Source organism: Chiloscyllium punctatum, chromosome 6 (genome assembly GCF_047496795.1).
Source record: "Chiloscyllium punctatum isolate Juve2018m chromosome 6, sChiPun1.3, whole genome shotgun sequence".
In the NCBI taxonomy this organism is placed as follows: Eukaryota; Metazoa; Chordata; class Chondrichthyes; order Orectolobiformes; family Hemiscylliidae; genus Chiloscyllium; species Chiloscyllium punctatum.
Window position 1 is genome coordinate 76,718,250 of NC_092744.1, and position 19,223 is coordinate 76,737,472.

The window sequence follows — 19,223 nt, forward strand, 5'->3', positions numbered from 1 at the left end:
TTCTAACCTAGTCAATCTCTCCTCTTGTCCTGCCGTCCCTGGAATCAGCCAGGTAAACCTTCACTGCACTCCCTCAAGAGCAAGAACATCCTTCCTCAGAAAAGGAGACCAAAATTGCACACAATATTAGATTACTTACAGTGTGGAAACAGGCCCTTCAGCCCAACAAGTCCACACCGACCTGCCGCAGCGCAACCCACCTATTCCCCTACATTTACCCCTTACCTAACACTACGGGCAATTTAGCACGGCCAATTCACCTAACCTGCACATCTTTGGACTGTGGGAGGAAACCGGAGCACCCAGAGGAAACCCACGCAGACACGGGGAGAACGTGCAAACTCCACACAGACAGTCACCTGAGGCGGGAATTGAACCCAGGTCTCTGGTGCTGTGAGGCAGCAGTGCTAACCACTGTGCCACCGTGCCACCCACGAATATCGTGAGGCCATATTCTAGGTATGGCCTTACCAAGGCCCTGTATAATTGTGACAACATATCCCTGCTCCTGTACTTAAAACTTCTCGCAATGAAGCGAAAATACCATTTGCCTTCTTTATTGCCTGCTGCACCTGCATATCTATCTTCAGCGACTGGTACTCAAGCACACCCAGGCCCCACTCCCAACTTACAGCCATTCAGGCAGATGTCAGCACTTATCAGTGTAGTTGATGTTCCAGCACCCTACACTGTAAACATATGTGCATATGCATCAACCAGTGGCTGTGTTTCAAAGCCGAAAGTGAATAATCCTCAGTTAACTCGGCGGTTGGGTGAGGTGAGGGTCCCTCTATCAGTCAGAGATCCTGATCCAGTCAGTCAAGTGTCTGTTCAATATCCAGGGCTTTGGGGGTAGTCAATTATCCATATGGGGCTGTCAGGGACAGGATCTCCATCTCACTATAGTCCATGGAGTGGGTCCCGTTCTGTGTGAGAAATCTGGGGATTTGTGGATCATTAGTCAAGGATCTGGAGTGGTATCAAGCGACACGATTGGGGTAGGGAAGTGGGTTGGGTGGGGGGGCTGGGGTTTGCTGGGGAGTCGATGCTAGGGATTAGAGGCAGCAACCTTGGGAAACTAAAGGGGCAAGGGTTATGAAGATGGGAAAAGGTGACACCTGAGGATGAGCTGGTAGTGCGTTGAGGGCATGGTAGGCTGTGACAGGGGAAAGGTGTGCATCACAATGATGGGAACAGCTAAACTGATGCCTTCACCTTGATGCCAAATCCTTTGGACGAGCGAGACGTAGTGTCCCCGCAGGCAGAGGATGACCAGGGATATTGACACTGAACAATGTCACCTGATGGAGTAAGACCATGACCTGAAGGGGGTGACTGGTCATCCTATCCCAGCAGCCATCAAGATGGCAACTACATTGAGCTTTTATGAGACTGATTACTGCCAAGGTATCCTAGAGTCCTGTCTGAAATTCTCAATTGACCACCCACAAATATATTAAGGCTGCTATTAATGCCATTTGTGCCCATTCATGCCAGTTCACCTCAATTTGCTAAGATAAGGTCAGTGCTGCAGCCTGACAGGAGGCTTAGCCAATGTAACTGGCATCCCCAAGGATCAGGGTGCTATAGAATGGGCACACATTGTCTTGAGAGGACCATACCATAATGAAGTTGGTTCATCAACAGAAAAGGTGTCCATTCTATCAATGTGTAATTCATCTGTGACCATCAGTACTGCATCTTAGAAGTCTGCACCTTGTTCCCTGGGAGCTACCAAAATGTCCATATTCTTAAGAACTCTCACGTTCCTGTTGAGGGCCCAGAAACCTGACAAGGATGGTTACTGGGAGAAAAGGTAGACAGGTAGACCCGAAACTTCGACTTCTCCACCCTCTGTTGCCTGGCCTGCTGTGTTCTTCCAGCCTCCTGCCTGTCTATTTTGGATTCCAGCATCTGCAGCTTATTTTTTGTTTCTACTGGGAGACAAGGGCTACCCGATGTGTCCATGGCTGATGACTACATTGTGCATCTCACTGTCTGAGGCTAAGTGCAGATCCAATGCAGGCAATTCTTTGAATAGGGCCATCACAGAGGAGACAATAGACCTCGTGAAGGTGAGGTTCCAATGCTTGGATTGTTCTGGGGCCCTTGCGGTCCACCCCAGACAGATGGTGCCACCCAATCCTAGTCTGTCATTCTCTGCACAACTGGAGCAGGCAGAGAGGGAAAGTGACAGAGGCTGAGGAACTGGGACAGCATGACCAATCTTCTGAGGAGAATGAGGATGAGGACATTGAGTGGGAGGGATATCATTTTTAGAATGATCAAGCCAAGCAGTGTTGGATACTACAGCCATACTGAAGTTAATTGACAGTCAGTTCAAGTAGATGAGAGCTAGGTATAGTAATGATTCATTGATTATAAAAAATTGTTAGCACTTGGCACAGAAGAAGCTTGTTTCTGCTGTAAGTGGTAAAGGAAGCATGTGTTTGATTTTTGTTTGTTTCTGTTGTTAAAAATAAAGGTGAATGTTTTGATTTGTTTGAAGTCTTTACTATATGTGAGCTACAATGATAAGATGCTCAGCCACAGTAGGTATTAGGGAAAAAAATAACCGTTACATAAAGGGATATACGAAGTAACTTAGCTAAGGACAGATAAGCTGTGTGTATCAGAGCAGGAGGGCGCACTTGGACGTGCAAGTAAGCATCATGGTTGGCAGAGAGGTGGTGGGCTGAAATGTTCTATGTTTTACTTGAAGACTTAAAGAAAAAGGAGTCAGCAAGATGGACCTTGTTGCGGTTATCAGATCTGAGGACTCAGATAGACTTTTGCACGATATTGTAACCTTTGCCATAACAGAACAGGGAGAAGTGAGCTTGCTGGATGGACCTTCTCTGGTAATGCTAAACATTTGTCTAAAGTGTAATAACCTGGCAAAAGGAGTTCTACCTCCAATGTCTACTACAGTTCTGAGGAAGGGTCTCTGAACCTGAAACATTAACTCTGATATATTTCTGCAGATGCTGCCAGACCAACTGAGCCTTTCAAGCAATTTCTGTTTTTGGTTCTGATTTCCAGCATCCACAGTTCTGTCGACTTTTGTATCTCAGTGGTGTTAGTTAAGGCAAATGTACCATCTCTCTGCTTGAGTGCATTAATTGCCTGTGAAGCAGTGTTTGATCTATGCTGATGTTAGTTCGCTTGTTACAGCAAATGTCTTAAAAATATGGAATCTGGTTCCTTGCTTTTATACCTATTTGTCACTGGAAAATTTAAGTTTTTGAATAGCTATTACTCACCACAAGGATCATAACAAGCGGCCAATTGTGCAAAGCAAAGTCCCATATAAAAGCATCTAACCTGTTTTATTTGAGATTTTCAGACAGAGAAGAATGTTGAGGCAAGATACCAGAAGAACTAACAGGATCTATGCACCTGATAGGTGACATGAGCTGACATTATTATTATTGTTAAGCAGAAGAACTAAAGTATTATCATTCACTTAATGTAGCCACAAAGAATCTGGACTTCGTGACCTCACTAATTATCTTGTCAAAATCAAGATTTTAAGCACTTTCTGAATAAATGCAGTCCTTTCAACAACAATAATCTCCATTTATACAGTATCTCGCACAACATGTCTGAAAGATGGATTGACAGATACTGAGTTGGAGTATCGGGAAGATATTTGGGGTGGTGGGGGTGGGGAGGGACGCTGGTAGTAGAAGAGAGAAATTCCACAGTAGACACCTACTTAGAAGGGCGCCTGTTTGGGACAGAAGAATAACATATTCAGACTCTGGAGTGTAGATGATTTCATTTCATACATAACAGTGATCCTCAAGTTAAGAACTGAAAAAGAGTATTGTATGAAAGCTGCAGTGAAAGTGATATGTGAAAGAGTTAGTGTAAGCAAACATCCAAACGGTTCCAAAAGTGCATGCCAATTTACAAACCCACCCTCGATGCATCATGCCCATACTGTATTTGCACTATTGAGCTCTTGGCCTTGCCCAGGTAGACATATTCCAGCTGTTTCAGAGTGAGTGGCAACTTTGCGGACGTTCCATTTTCCATAAAGTGTCAGCAATTCTTAATAAGTCTCCCTGTGCTTTTCTCGCGCTCTTTCGAAAATGATTTATTATTTTTCAGAGATGGCTGAAATATTAGCAGAAAATAAGGACAAATATAAACATAACGCTTATTCATTCATAGGGCAAACAAAGTCAGTGCTGTGATGGGCAAAGGACAATGTTGCAATGTGTGGGGTGAAGCTAACACCTTTCACTGTCGAGTCACCTCCTCCCTTATTGAAACTTCCCACCTGTGCTCAATAAAATTCATCCACAATTATACGATGAGTTCCAGGAAAGGTAGAATTTAACAACTATTTGTGGTTCAAGCAGGCGTGGTGGATCAGGGATAAAAACAGCTTCTCTCAATGGTAACCTTATAATTGTCAATCTTTTAAAATCTGAGGAGAGGGACCTGCTGGATCAGACACTGTCCTTTCACACTCTGGGACTGACTGGGACAGTGGGTCAGACACTGTCCTTTCACACCCTGGGACTGGCTGGGACAGTGGGTCAGACACTGTCCTTTCACACCCTGGGACTGACTGGGACAGTGGGTCAGACACTGTCCTTTCACACTCTGGGACTGACTGGGACAGTGGGTCAGACACTGTCCTTTCACACTCTGGGATGGCTGGAACAGTGGGTCAGACACTGTCCTTTCACACTCTGGGAGTGGGTACAACAGTGGGTAGCCTGCCAATCTTTTATCTGGAGTTACATAGCATAGTGGGTCAGATGTAGTCTTTTACGAGACAGTTTAATGTCAGTTCTATCCTGGATTAGGGAGCGAAAGTCTACAATATTTGCTGTAGTTACATATGAGACGTTCTAGTTATCTAGATCCAAATTTTCAGTCTTTGCAAGTACTTGGTATTGATTATAGACATACAGTATTTTGTGGATCAAGGACAGAATTTTCTGCATCCAAGTTACATCAAGCCTTGCAACTGCCTTAATGGACTTCACTCATTAACTAACTTGCCAGATGGTAAGGATGTGATCCCTCTAACTCTGTGTTTTACTCTTATTGTACCTGGCCTGGGTATGCTTGATTGTGACATTGAATGTGAGTAGTTAATATTGATCCAGTTTCTTGAGTTAATGTCTTAAAGGAATAAAACTCAAGTTCTACTGGGAACACTGCCCAATGTTACCTGAATTAGCTCATTCTCAGCTCATTTAAAGCTTTTGCCGTCCAATGCCAAATGATGACAATGTTCCATAACTCAGTTCCTTTCTCAGGATTTGGATGCCTGCCTTATTTTTCACCTTTTCTCTGGCAGCTACCAGATATGCCAGTGGACCCACATGACAGCTGGCTCTTGTTTGTAGAACACTCTGAGAAGGGGGTCAACGACAGGAAGAAGAACAAAGGAAGAGGTCGAAAATCACAGGTAATTGTTGGGTGGTGATGGATGAGGTGAAGAATTGACTTTGTGCCAGGCACAGTTTTCTTCCAGAAGTTAGCGTGAGAACCACTTGTTCGAAATTTTAAAAAAGTTAACAGTTCAGTTGACAATTTAATATGAACTGAACCCAGAACATTAACAGAAGAGGGATTGGGTATCACTGTCAGAGTGGGTGGATTGGCTGATGTACGTGGGAAGGAGACCTCACTGCTGGTCAAGGAAAGGTTTGCTTGCTTTTGAAGGATAACATCAAAGTAAACATATGAGAGGGTGCTTTAAATGGGACAAATTTAGCATAGTCAGACAAAGAAATCTGGTACATCAAGCAGCTCAGGCAGACTGCCTAACCTGAGTAATTTTCACTGCAATATCCGTATATCTACACACAGTGAACTGATGTATCTGCACTCCTAGACCTATGTATCTGTACCTCTGTATCTGTGTACCTCCTTTCTTCAACTTATGTGTCTGATAACTTGCACTAATAAAGCTCTTTGAATATAAAAGTAATGTATTGAGGTGCTGAAATGTCATTCATAAATCAGGTGTACCAGAGAGTGTGATGCTGAGATTCTTACAGCTCCATATTCAACCCAGCATTAGATTCTATTGGATAGGACTCCTGTAACACACTGTGATGGTTTCTAATGTAAAAAGGTACACACTGTTGGTATTGTTACAATGATAGACAGCATTGAAACAGCTATGGAAGTCTGTCAATATGTTACCAGAATAACTAGAGAGATTGCCATAAGAAGATGTCTGATGTGAAGTATAAATGTAAGTAAAGTGTATAAATGTGAAACAACATATGCGAACATGTAATCAAGCAACAGGAGTAGAATACTGAACCTATCAAGCCTGCTCCATTATTCACACATCCTTAGAAAGTATATGTTGCCACAGCAACTCAGACTTCTTGGGGGTTCTAGTTGACTGGACGATTGGTGTGAATCAAATTGGTGCCATAAGGAGCCAAGAGTTTAATCCATACTCCCACTGGAATGGACTTGGAATCTGCCTCCTTGCTCTAATCATCATGGAGATTGTGGCACAGTGGAATGGATCTGCCTTTGGACAGAGATTAGAAGAATTAATGAAGAAGATAGAGAGCAATATATCTAAGTTTGCCAACAATACAAAGCTAGATGGGAATGTAAGTTGTGAGGAGGATGCAAAGAGGCTGCAACATGTTATAGACAGCTTCAGTGTGTGGCAGATGAAGTATAATGTGGCAAGTGTGAGGTTATTCACTTTAGTAACAATAATAGAGAAACATTTTTTTTAAAAAAGGCATGAATTTCTAAATGTTGATGTTCAGAGACCTTCGACGTTCTCATACAAGGAAGACAGAACATTAGCTGATAGGTACAAGAAGGGATGCAGGAAGTTAAGTTTTATGGCACGTTAAGTTTTCTTACAGAGGGATTGGGGTGCTAAAATAAGGAAGTCTTGCTCCTATGTTATAGGGTTTTGGTAGAGCCACAATGAAGTATTGTATCCACATCTGCTTGCCTGCCTGGCAATGCAAAGGTTTCCAGAGAATTTCCTGAAATAAAAGGCGGGCCTGTGATGAGAGGCTCAGTAAATTGGGTCGATACTCTCTGGTGTTTAGAATAATGAGGAGGTCTCATTGAAATGTAGAAAATTTCAAAGGGGCTTGACAGGGTAGAAATAGGGAGGTTGATTCCCTTGCCTGTAGAATCTAGAACAACACGGGATGATCAATTAGAACTGAAATGAGGAGGCATTTCTTCAAATGTTGGGCTCTGGATCATTGGAATTATCTACCCCAGAGGTGTGTAGATGCTCCATTGTTGAGGATACTCAGTGCTGCAACAGGCCATTGGTGTCTCAGGGATGTGGAGAGTGGGTGAAGAAATTGAGTTATGACAAAAGATCAGCCACAAACTTAATGAATGCTGGAGTAGTGTGCAAATCTGTACAATCATTTTCTGCTCCTGTTCCTGCCATTTTTATGTTCTTATGTCCTGCATAAGCCATCCATGTAAGAGCCGAGCTGGTGGAGAAGGTCATAGAATCACAGAATCCCGACAGTGCAGAAAAGGGCCATTTGGCCCAACAGGTCCACACCAACCCTCTGAAGAGTATCTCATCCACATCCATTCTCCTCCCCTATTACTTTACACTTACCCCTGACTAATGCACATAACCGACACATCCATGAATGCCATGGGCAATTTAGCATGGCCAATCCACCTAACCTGCACACCTTTGAATTTGAGAGGAAACTGGAGCACCCGGAGGGAAACCCACATAGACACAGGGAGAATGTGCAAAGTTCACACAGACAGTCGCCCGAGGCTGGAGTCGAACCCAGGTTCCTGGCACTGTGAGGCAGCAGTGCTATCCAATGAGCCACCGTGACGCTCCAAGATGCTGCACATTGACTGAAGAGCCAATGTTTCAATCCATACAGCACAGACTGAGTAACAATTGTTTTCCCTTTTTGTTCAGCAGCATGGTCTTCCAGGGCCACCAGGCCCGCCTGGACCCCAGGGCCCTCCAGGAGCTGTTGTCACACAGGAAGTGCTACTGAAAGAATTCAAAGAAATGCTGAAAGGTAAAGTCATGTGATGGTTCAATAATTACAATCACAATAAACAAATCATACCTCACACAAGTGAGACTGTTGTATGTGCCCACACATTCTCCATCACCAACAGTGAGGATTTCCAATTCCAGTGTGAAAGGAATGTTTATAAGATAATTAGACAGACATGTACAGATAGAGAAGGGATGGGGGTGGTGGATATGGACTATGAACACGCAGATGAGATTCTATTAGAATGATATCATGTCTAGCACAGACAAAGTGGACCAAAGGATCTGTTCCTGCGCTGCGCTTTTCTATCTTCTATTGAACCATTACTCCTTTACCTCAGCTTATCTACTTCTAAAATCTCATTCATGCCTTGTTGCAGCTAGACATGGCAATTCCACTGCATTTGTGACCAGCCTTGAACACTCACCAAAACTCCACGGGCAGTGGCCGAACATAAATCATCTCGTTCATTCACTGCTCCTGCATTCATTGACCTACATTGGCTCCTGTTCCAACAACACCTCAACTTCAAGGTTGTGTTTTGAAATCTTTCATTGTTCTCAATCCTTGAAAGATCTGAAATCTCGGCCAGTACTACTACCCTTCAAGATTTCTCCAATTCTGGATTCTAGCACATAAACAATTTTCATTGCTCCACCAGTTGTAGCTTTTAGCTGCCCTGACCCTAAACTCTGGAATTCTTTCCTGAAACCTCTCCAGAATTCTATCTCTCCCTCCCTTCCTTAAAGCCTACCTCAAAAGTTTAGTCACCAATCCTTAGATGTCTCAGCATCAAATTTTGTTGATAAATCTGCGAAGCAGCTTGGAATGTTTAATTGTTCAAAAGCACAATGTAAATGCAAATTGGTCTTGTTATAATCGACGATGGGGAGTTAACAATGAACATAAATGGGATGATAAAAAAATCACATTGAGACATAACATCTGAAATATAAAAGGATTTCAACAGACCTTGTGGGAGACCATATATAAAATAATAGGAGCTACATTAGCCATTGAAGACAATCATTAACATTAATGGGACTGTCATAGAAATTGTAAGAGGAACTGACAGAATATTTAAAGTTTATCAGACTTTCATACTGTTGAGAGAGGTAGCTATGGATTGAAAGGAGATTGAAACATATATTAAGATTAATGGGATGGCAATGGAGACTGAGTGCAATAATATAGAAGAAGCTGTATTAAAAATTGAAGCAAGGATAATGAATGGGGCTGTACATAACCATCAGCACTGTCTTAATTTTTTATTCACTATCCATGTATATAAAACCCAAATCCTCTTTGCCATTTCAAAGCCTTTATTTACCTACTTTTAAAAATGCATACCCCTGAAATAATGTGTTGATACCTCTGTTTCTGTGAGTATTAAAGATCAATATCCCCTTACCTTGTGTTTACCACTGGTTTTTGTTTTTCATCCAGTACTGCGATTTTTAAAATTCATTTAGGGGATGTGGACATGATTGGCGAAGCCAGCAGTAATTACCTGTATCTAGTTCCCCTTGAGAAGGTGATGGTGGGCAGCCATCTTGAACCACTACAGTCTATGTGCTGTGGGTAGACCCGTAATGTCGTTAGGGAGGGAATTCCAGGATTTTAATTCTTCTGAATATTTACAACTCTTGTTCTGTGTCTCGAAACCTCTAGAGCTGTGCATCTTCATTTCTAGATGTGCATTCCCCATCTTCTTGTCCTGTAGAATGTACCTTTCATCTCTGTAACATTGCATATCGTCAGTCTTAGATCTCTATTCCTGTGCCCCTTATTCCAAGTGTCCTGCTTGATCAATATATCTATGCTCTAGATATTACTCCTACACTGTATACATTTTCATTTCTATCCTTTATTGCAAATGGGCTTCATATTAATCACTTCCAATCAGAAATGTTAAGTTGTCCTACAATCTCCATTAACACTGTCTGATCTGCTGAATGCTATCAGAACTTATGGGAGACAGTGGTTTAGAGGTGATTTTACTAAAATAGTAATCCTAAGGGCAAGGCTAATCTCTCGTGATATGGGTTGCAAAGTAGCAGTAAAGTCCAATTCATAAAATCTGGAATAATAAATATCCATCCAGTTTACTAATTACTTTTCAGGAAGGAAATGTGCTATCCTCGTCCAGTCTGGTCTCCATGTGGCTGAGATCCACAGCAATGTGTTTGATTCTGAAATGGCCAACAGGCCAATCAATTCATGGGAGATTAGGGATGAGAAATAAATCCTTGCCTTTCTAATGATGCCTGCATCTAAGAAACTAATCATTTTTAAGAAGCAACTGTTGACATCATAAACCTATCTATTTTCTGCAACTTTTTTGCCTTTGTCCTCAATACCTGACACTTTCCAGTTTGGCATCACCAGTTTATTTTAATGTTCTGTCCTGTATGTCCATGGCCAACTTATGTGGATATGTGGAACAGTTATAATCCAGATCTCCTACCCACTGTTCTTGCTAGGCAAGCTGCTTATCATAGAACATAGAACAGTACAGCTCAGAAACAGGACGTTTAGCCCACCATGTCAGCACTGACCATGATGCCATTCAAAACTAATCCCATCTGTCTGCATATAGCCTGTATACTTCTGCTCCCTGCCTGTCCATGTGTCTGTCCAAACGCTCCTTAAATACATTCCCACTCTCAGCCTAGAGTATCTCCATTGTACTCCCTTAGCAGCCAGAACAGCCTTCCTCAGATATGGAAAACAAAACTGCACACATTATTCCAGATTACATCTTACCAAGGTCCTGAGTAGCTGCAGCAAGTCTTCCTTGCCCCTGCACTAAAGTCATCTTGCAATGAAGGCCAACTTACCAAGCAGCTTCCTGACTATTTGCAGCACCTGTTTCTAATGACCTGGTACACTAGGACGTCCAGGTCCCTTTATATGTTAATGCTTCCCAAGCTATCACCAGTTTTTAAAGCAAAACTCTTCCATTCTGTTCTTTCAGCCCAAGTGGATAACTTCATAATAAAATGCCACACATTTGCCCTCTCACATAACTTGTCAAAATCACACTCAACCTTCTTTTCTGGCTCCTCACTGCTCTCCATTTCTCCTAGTTTTTGTCATCATCAATTTTGAAATAATGCATTAAATGTCCACATCTAAATCATCGCCGTATTTTGTGAATAGCTAGCATCGAAGCACTGATCCTTGTGGTACACCACTGGTCAAAGAACACAAATAGCTCAACTTAAACATTACAAGAAAATTCCCAACGTTATTCAGATTAGTCTTGAATGAACAGATACATTGACCTCCTGTGTTCAACTGAAGTTGATTTTTCTTCTGCAGAAGTGGTTGAAGAAAGAAATAGGATCACATTGCAGGAAAAGTGCCAGGAATGTCCAGGAATTCAGGGTGGTCTGGCGTTTCCCCCGCTGTTACCCAGGGAGATGGGCCCGTATCATAGGCTGGAGGCAGCCTTTTACTGCAAACTAAAGGATGACCTTGTGATGAACAGAAAGAGTTTGAGGGAGCTGAAGAATTTTCATATTGTGAGTGGTTTTTCAACCTGCATGACCAGCATAGTTTAAACTCCTACACTACTATTATTGAGCAGTAAGAATGTACATACATAAATAGAAATAATATATTGCATTAATATATGAGGCAATCATTTACGAGGGAGAATCGGATGGTTCCATAACCTCTTAATTTAACACTAGGCCAAAGCGAAAGGAAATGTACCAATCTTTCTCACCCTGTCTCATCCAGGTCCATTATTCTGGATTAGAGGTCACACAATACTGAAGGCTGGCACTCATGAGAGATGGATTCTCATTCTATGCATCCTGGAAATTCTTGCTTTGTTGCAGTGGACCTGCTTTGCAACAGCACACAAGGATCTCTGAATCCAATTCAGTGGATGTAGACCACCAAAGAAGAACATGGCTAAGCTTTCTGTAGGCCTTAGTGAAGTTGAGAACTACATTGTAGGTATTTGAGGTCGAAGTAGAGAGAAAGGAGGCCCACAGTACTGCCATTCCCCATTTATATCAACAACTTGAACTGGAAAATTAGAAGTATGGTTTCAAAATTTGTGGATGATACCAAGACAGGGATTATAACCAATTCTGAACAAGACAGTGAAAAAAAAATACATGAAGATGACAACCAACTTGCAGAATGAGCATGTTCTTGGTGAATGAAGTTCAACAAGAAGTGTAAGGTAGTTCATTGTGATTGGAAAATTGAGGAGGATACATGCCCTGTGGAAAGAAGAACTTAAATAGTGAAAAGATGCAAAGGGATTTAAAGTAGCAGCATTGGTTAATAAATGTATAAACATGTAGCAATACCCACAAGTCCATTCCGGAATAGAATTCAATAAGAGATGTAGCTTGGAGTCTAGTCAAGTACAGTGGGGTTGTCTGAACTGTAACATATGAGGTTTTATAAGAGAAGGGCACAGAGAACTGAAGAAGGTGCAAAAGAGATTTACAATTGTGCTACCAGACCTTAGAAAATATAACTATCAAGGAAATGCTAAATGGGCTGGCATATTTCTCTTTAGTAAAGAGAAAGCTTAGAGGCAATCTTATAGGCATTTTTAAAATTATAAAGGGCTGCAACAGAGTAGATATAATAACCTATTTTCACTTGTAGGAGAGACTAAAACCAGGGTCCATAAATATAGGATGTCACTAATAAATCCATTTGGCAAATAAAGAGAAACATATTTACTCAGAGAGAAGTTAGAATGTGGAACTCATTATCTACAAGTAATAGTTGCAGCAAATAGTTTCCAATGAATACATCTATGCTAAGTACATGCAGGAGGGAGAAAGGAATAGAAAGTTATGCTGAGAGAGTTAGATGAAGAAGGAAGCTCATGTAGAGCATGAACAGCTCGATGGCCTCATTGGGCTGAATGGCCTGATCCTGTAAATAGTGTAATAGAATTCTTTGACATTTTCCATCCCAGTTGGAAGATTGCCTGGCTATCCCCTTGGAATTATTAGCATACGATATCAGGCATGGATTGGAGGGACAGTAGTCTTAGCTCCTCACTGATGTGTGGGGGATGGAGCTCAGTGGTTCTGCTGGATGGAAAGAGCGAAGCTATGATGGAAACGTTGTGACTGACTTCACCACCTGATTCCCTTCCAGTTTTTCCTGATGTCCCAACTCACTTGACCTGCACGTGCGAGGGTCTAATCTCAGTCCAATCCAGATAGATGGATCAGAGGTCCCTTTTAAATTGCTGTAAGAATATAACGTGAGCCCAGCCAGATTGCATTTGATCCACAATCTCCATTCATGATAATGATAGGTACTTAACACCTTAGCCTGTATTCCATGGATTAACAACAGTTTGCCCCATCGTTTTGAAGCGGTCTAACGACTTTGTAAAAAATGCATGCAAGTTAGAGGACTCTGTCAGTTCTTAAGATCTTAATGCTTAATGTTTGCTGAATTGGATGCACCTTGTTATTTAATGTGTCTGCTTCCTTTCAGCCTGAGCAGGATGGTGTGTTCCTGCGAGGGATCGGCCTGAATCTGACTACTGGCCAATACGTGGCCCCAATGGCAGGATTCTACCAGTTCTCAGCCAACCTACATATTGGTAAGAAGATCAGGAAAGCAATTAATTGTGCGAGAGTGAATAGACAGCTGGATGCCTGTCCATAAGGAATGTTTATTCAAGAAATATTGCTTTGCTTACACATCTTATTCAAAGCTCACACAGCTCTGATAAGAACAGTCAAAATGTCTCCAGCTGCGATAGATAAGATTTTACCTTCTCTTTGAAATTTTTCATTTCTGCGGAAACGAATATGGAGCTGGTTTGCTGCCATAGTAGAATTTGTGCTTCTTTTCAAACCATGTTGTAGCTTCAACTCACAGCAAACAAATGGCATTCATGTTCAGGATCGCCAAAGGAAAGGCAACTCACCCTCTAAAGTAATGGGAAAACACACAAAACAAATGATGTTCTCTGGATTCTATGAAGAATAGAAAATAGGAATTGCTTTCCAGGCAGTAATTCCATGTCAGTTTGATGCCTGATGCTGAAACTCTCTTGAGCTTGGTGTATGTGTTGTGAAATATCTTTGTCCTGTCAGTGTTTTGGGTTTTGATGGTTTTAATTATGTATTGCTTGGATGGTGCATGATTGAGCTATTTGAGATAACAATTTGACACACAGTGGTTTGGGGTGTGTTTTGTGCATTGTCCTCTCCTTTGTTTATTTTCCATGTTCCTGCTTATTTCCTGTTGACCGTGTGGAATCTTATTGCAATGATGAGTATCGACCAGTCTTATTCTGAACTTTAAGCTCATTTTAATTTTTTAAATTGGACATTAAGGGGCTGTAAAAGAAGGCTGCCTGCAGATAACATGACATATTTTATGGATTATACTAAGCGTGTCGTTTAAAGTTCATCTGATGTAGCAATCAGTCTCTTCACTAAAGAATGAAAAGAAAGCTGACAACCTGCTGTCACCCTTCACTTTACCAGACCCTCACTTCAATTTCAAATTGTTGAATTTATTCAAATACCACAGTCCATCCACGTGGGAGACTGGAGATCACAAATCAGACACTGAGCTAATATAATCTGTAAAAGCATTGTGTGTGTGTGTGTGTGTGTGTGTGTGTGTGTGTCGCAGGTGGAGAGAGAGAGAGGGAGAGAGGGAGAAAGCAAGAATTGAGAGTATGTGGTGTGCTTAATCAGTACAGGTGTGTGAGAAGCAAAACCAACCTTCTTCACATCTAAATTAAACCAAAAACTGGAATTATTTGATTGGAATTCACATTTCTAGGGGAAGGAAACGCCCTGTTCTTATCATTAAAAATATCCTGATCACAGTCAGTATCAGAACACCTACATTCTCACCTTGACAAGCTAGAGCAGTGACCAGAGGGCAATAGTTTACAAAAGGGCTGGAATGTGACTAGTATAAGACAATGTGAGAAGTTATATTTCAATTGCTAAACAGCTGAAAAGATAGCAAGTAACCCGAATGGTATCAATTCTACCACATGGGACTCCAACCAGTTACACATCTTGCCCTCCCCCTCCAACCACCTTTGGCTGTAACCTACCCTCTGGGCTGATGAGAAGAGCATTTTGGATTGTGTAGAGTAGTTTGAATCATGCAGCTACTATCACAGTGTTGGAAATGCTATCCACTGATCCAAAGGATCCATTCTCTTTAACTGAAGTACCTCCACTTAAAAGGGAACAGAAAGGTTCATTAAGTGACAATGAAAATGTTGAAAACACACAGCAGGTGAGGCAGTTTGATGGAGAAGGGAAGTAAGTTAAGTTTTTCAAGTCAATGATCTTTCATCAGAACTGAGAAAGGAGAAGAATGTAAGTGTTTTGCACCTGTAGAAGGGAGGAGGGACATGATATGTAATGGTGGCATGACGGCTCAGTGGCTAGCACTGCTGTCCACAGCACCAGGGACCTGTGTTCAACTCCAGCCTTGGCCACGGTGTGTGGAATTTGCACATTCACCCCCTGTCAGCGTGGGTTTCCCCAGGGTGTTATGGTTTCCATCCACAGTCCAAAGATGTGCAGTTTAGGTGGATTGGCCTTACTAAATTGTCCTGCAGTGCCCACAGATGTGTGGGCTAGCTGGGTTAGTCTTGGGAAATGCAGGGTTAAAGGGATAGGATGGCCAGTGGCTCTGGGTGGAATGCTCTTCGGAGGGTTGGTGCAGACTCGATGGGCCGAATTGGCTTCGTTTTACATCGCAGGATTCCTATAGTTTTTTTGATGGATGGCTCGGGAGCTGAAATGACAACAGGTTCCATGATATGATAGCCAAGAATCAGTGGAACTGAATATCATAAAGACATTAAAACTGGAGTGTGAATGGCTGTACAACAGCTGTCCAAATGTAACATGAAGGGATAAAGAACCATGACAAATCCAAACCAGCAAAAATAAGACATAGAACAAGATGGAGGCAAATACTTTGATCTAAGATTGTTGGCTCAGTGTTGAGCCCAGTGATCTGTAGGTGCTGTGCAAAAAGATAAGACGCTGTGCCTCAGGGTTGTGTTGAGTGCCCAGGGAACACTGTATAAGGTCAAAGACAAAAATGTCAAAGTGGGAGGAAGGTGGGGGATTAAAATGACAAGTAACTAAAAGCTTGGGGTTATCCTTGTAGACCAAATGCCATTCTCCAAATGATAAATGTATTTAAACTGAATTCAGTCCACACTTTTATGTGAGATTTTTATTTCAACCAGCCACATTCCATAAAACTCATACGCCACTGATTACAAGCTCCCATATTTATACATCCAATTTACACCCCAATTAACTCTTCCTTAATATGTCCGTCACGTATTCCTTCATTCCATTATGTCTCAGGCATTTCTCAGATCATACTGGATGGCAACACTGAGTGCATGTGTTTCACAAAGTCTAACTAGTCTACCTTCAGATTCCCCAATACAGAGGAGACCTGTGGTGAATACAGTAGGCTTGATTGTAAGAGGAACATGTCAACACTTGTTTCTCCTGGAGGGAGTGTTTGGGGTCCTGGTCAGTGAGGAGGGAGGAGGTAAACGAACAAGCAATGCAACTCCTTTGCTCGTCTGCAGAGGAAGCCATAGAAAAGTAAGAGGTGATTGAGGCGTGGACCAGTGTGACCAGTTCCTATGGAATACTGAGAGGAAAGGTCAAAGGAAGATGTGCTTGGTGTCTCGCTGGAGATGGGAGAAATGGCAGAAGGCGGCACGGTGGCACAGTGGTTAGTACTGCTGCCTCACAGTGCCAGAGATTCGGGTTCAATTCCCGCCTCAGGCGACTGACCGTATGGAGTTTGCACATTCTCCCCGTGTCTGCGTGGGTTTCCTCCAGGTGCTCCCGTTTACTCCGACAGTCCAAAGATGAGCAGGTCAGGTGAATTGGCCATGCTAAATTGCCCGTAGTGTTAGGCAAAAGGGATAAATGTAGGGGAATGGGTGGGTTGCGGGTCGGTGTGGACTTGTTGGGCCGAAGGGCCTGTTTCCGCACTGTAAGTAATCTAATGATCCATCATGTTGAGTAACATCTGTCTTTACAATAGAGCTTCTGGGCAGTCATAAAAACCAAAATTAGTGACTCTGTCAGCTTCTCTCTGCAGAGGAAGTGGTAGATGCAGGTACAGTGACAACATATAAAAGGCATTTGGACAGATAAAAAAAGAGGGATATGGGCCAAACACAAACAATAGGACCAGTTGGGAAACCTAGTCAGGATGGACAAGTTGGACCAAAGGGTCTGTTTCCATGCTGTATGACTCTATGACTCTATCCAGGAATCAGAAAAGAAGCCTTTCGAAAGTCAACCTGACAATTACTAAGCAGAGTGTTTCCTGCATGAAGTGAAAAAAAGACTTCCAGGTTCAGCTTCTGAAAGAAATTTGGGTGTAATTACAGCTCGATGCAGTAGCCTGGAAATTTTCTGAAAATCTTAAAGGAGCCTTTTGAGGAGGAGCAACCCCCATACTCCAGGCAACATTTCTGCCTATCACCTCTGTTACCACTACCCACAAAGGCAAATGGCTAGCTTTCCAAGCAGCAGCTGTAGTTTATACTCTGACATTCCTAAGACATGAGCCAATTACACCTCAGATTAAATAATCTTGTGTCAACAGTTTTCTGATCACTGCTAAATTACTATTCGTGAATACAGTCCAAGACTAAGCACACGCATTCACTTTCCTGCAAGTTGTCTTTCTGTCATCACATATGAAGGTAAAGTCACTGTCGCCCTACTCTCTCATTAGAGAGAGATGACTGGTGGGTGTCTTACCGTGACGGTCATCAAATATCAGCCAAGGAGAAAGATTGAGAAAGTGAGTCTTTCATGGTACCCTCAGCTAGTGTAGGAATTAAACCCATGCTGTTGCCAACACTCTGCATCATAAACCAGCCATCCAGCCAACTGAACTAACTAACTGACCAATCCCTGTGTAAGACATAATGGACCGAGCCATCATTCTCTTTCTGATTTCGGAAGTCATTACCATGCGTAGACCTTGAGGCCTACACAGCCAGATAAAGCAAAATTGTGCAAACACTAACTAATGATTATCACCAGAGGATCAACATTTATCATTTACCATGTCATTTGTCTTATTCACATATGTTTTATTTCAAATCAACGAACAGGAGTTGGTCATTCAGCCCATCAAGCCTATTCTATTAGATCATGGCTGGTCATTTATCTCAACGTCACCTTCCAAAACTATTCCCTTATTCCTCGACGCCATCAACAAAATCCTAATGTCACTGCGCTGACAGATTATAAGGCCTCCTGCTAATTCCAGGCAGCACAGTTAAGACATGTCAAGGCAAGGCGAGTTTGATTTTGATGTACATAACCAGTGAAGCAGTGCACTCTTTGTTCTGAACAATTCTGTACCAAAACGGCATAAAGAGTAGGCGAGGAGGAGAACCTAGTGGGAAGTGATATTCGGGATGAATCCACATCAACACGAGTGCCCAAGCCTCACTTCGAAGGAGTGGATGGCAGACACAGAGATGCACACACTGTTTTGCTGATTTTCAGCCAGACTCCTTTAAGGCAGAGCATTCAGGAAGCTAACTTTTCATTTCCCCACATTGTGTACAGCCTTGGTGGCGTTGGCAAGAGGTGGAAAGGGCCACTCCAATTCCAGCTCAGACCCTACAGCTCTGCTGTGGGTGGGCACTTCACTGGAACTCCCTCATTGGAACTGAAAATCTTTTTGTTTTCACTGATATCAATGTGTTTCCTCTTTGTTTTTCAGAGCACAGAGAGCACCAGAGAAGAAGGCACAGTAGACCACATGATAACATCCGAATCCTCATCTGCATTGAATCTCTATGCCAGCATAATGCGTAAGTGATGATAATCCACTGTTGCCAAGGGACCATCAAACAGAATTCTACAGCGGAACAATAAGCAAATCCAACGAGATCTAGATCTCAGATTTAACACGAAGCGACCAGCAAAATTGTGAAGTGAATTAACAAAACATTCCTGATCACATTGGTAATAGGCAAGGGACAGAAATAGTATTGTAGGATATGAAGAGAAGAGTAATTGATCCCTAGATTAAAAAGGGTCCTGTTAGCTTCATTTGTTTTTTTTCTTATACAATCTTAGATTGTGTTTGGTTCTGACTTTCTTGTCCAGAATTCCCAGAGAGTTGGATTTGAGAGGGGATGAGGATGGTGATGGTGAC

The 19,223-nt window shown here is 42.3% G+C and overlaps 1 protein-coding gene across 3 annotated transcripts in view; it reads left to right on the forward strand.

Moving 5' to 3' along the window:
* The window catches only part of LOC140478526 (erythroferrone-like), an 88,215-nt gene that overhangs the window by 30,437 nt on the left and 38,555 nt on the right, over positions 1-19,223 (forward strand). For 2 of the 3 annotated variants that reach the window (XM_072571783.1, XM_072571785.1), the window contains 5 exons: positions 5,324-5,434; positions 7,928-8,033; positions 11,340-11,542; positions 13,506-13,614; positions 18,786-18,876. In XM_072571783.1, coding sequence (XP_072427884.1) covers positions 5,324-5,434; positions 7,928-8,033; positions 11,340-11,542; positions 13,506-13,614; positions 18,786-18,876 — 620 coding nt within the window. The remainder of the gene's footprint in view (positions 1-5,323; positions 5,435-7,927; positions 8,034-11,339; positions 11,543-13,505; positions 13,615-18,785; positions 18,877-19,223) is intronic. The other variant, XM_072571784.1, reaches the window with a different exon arrangement.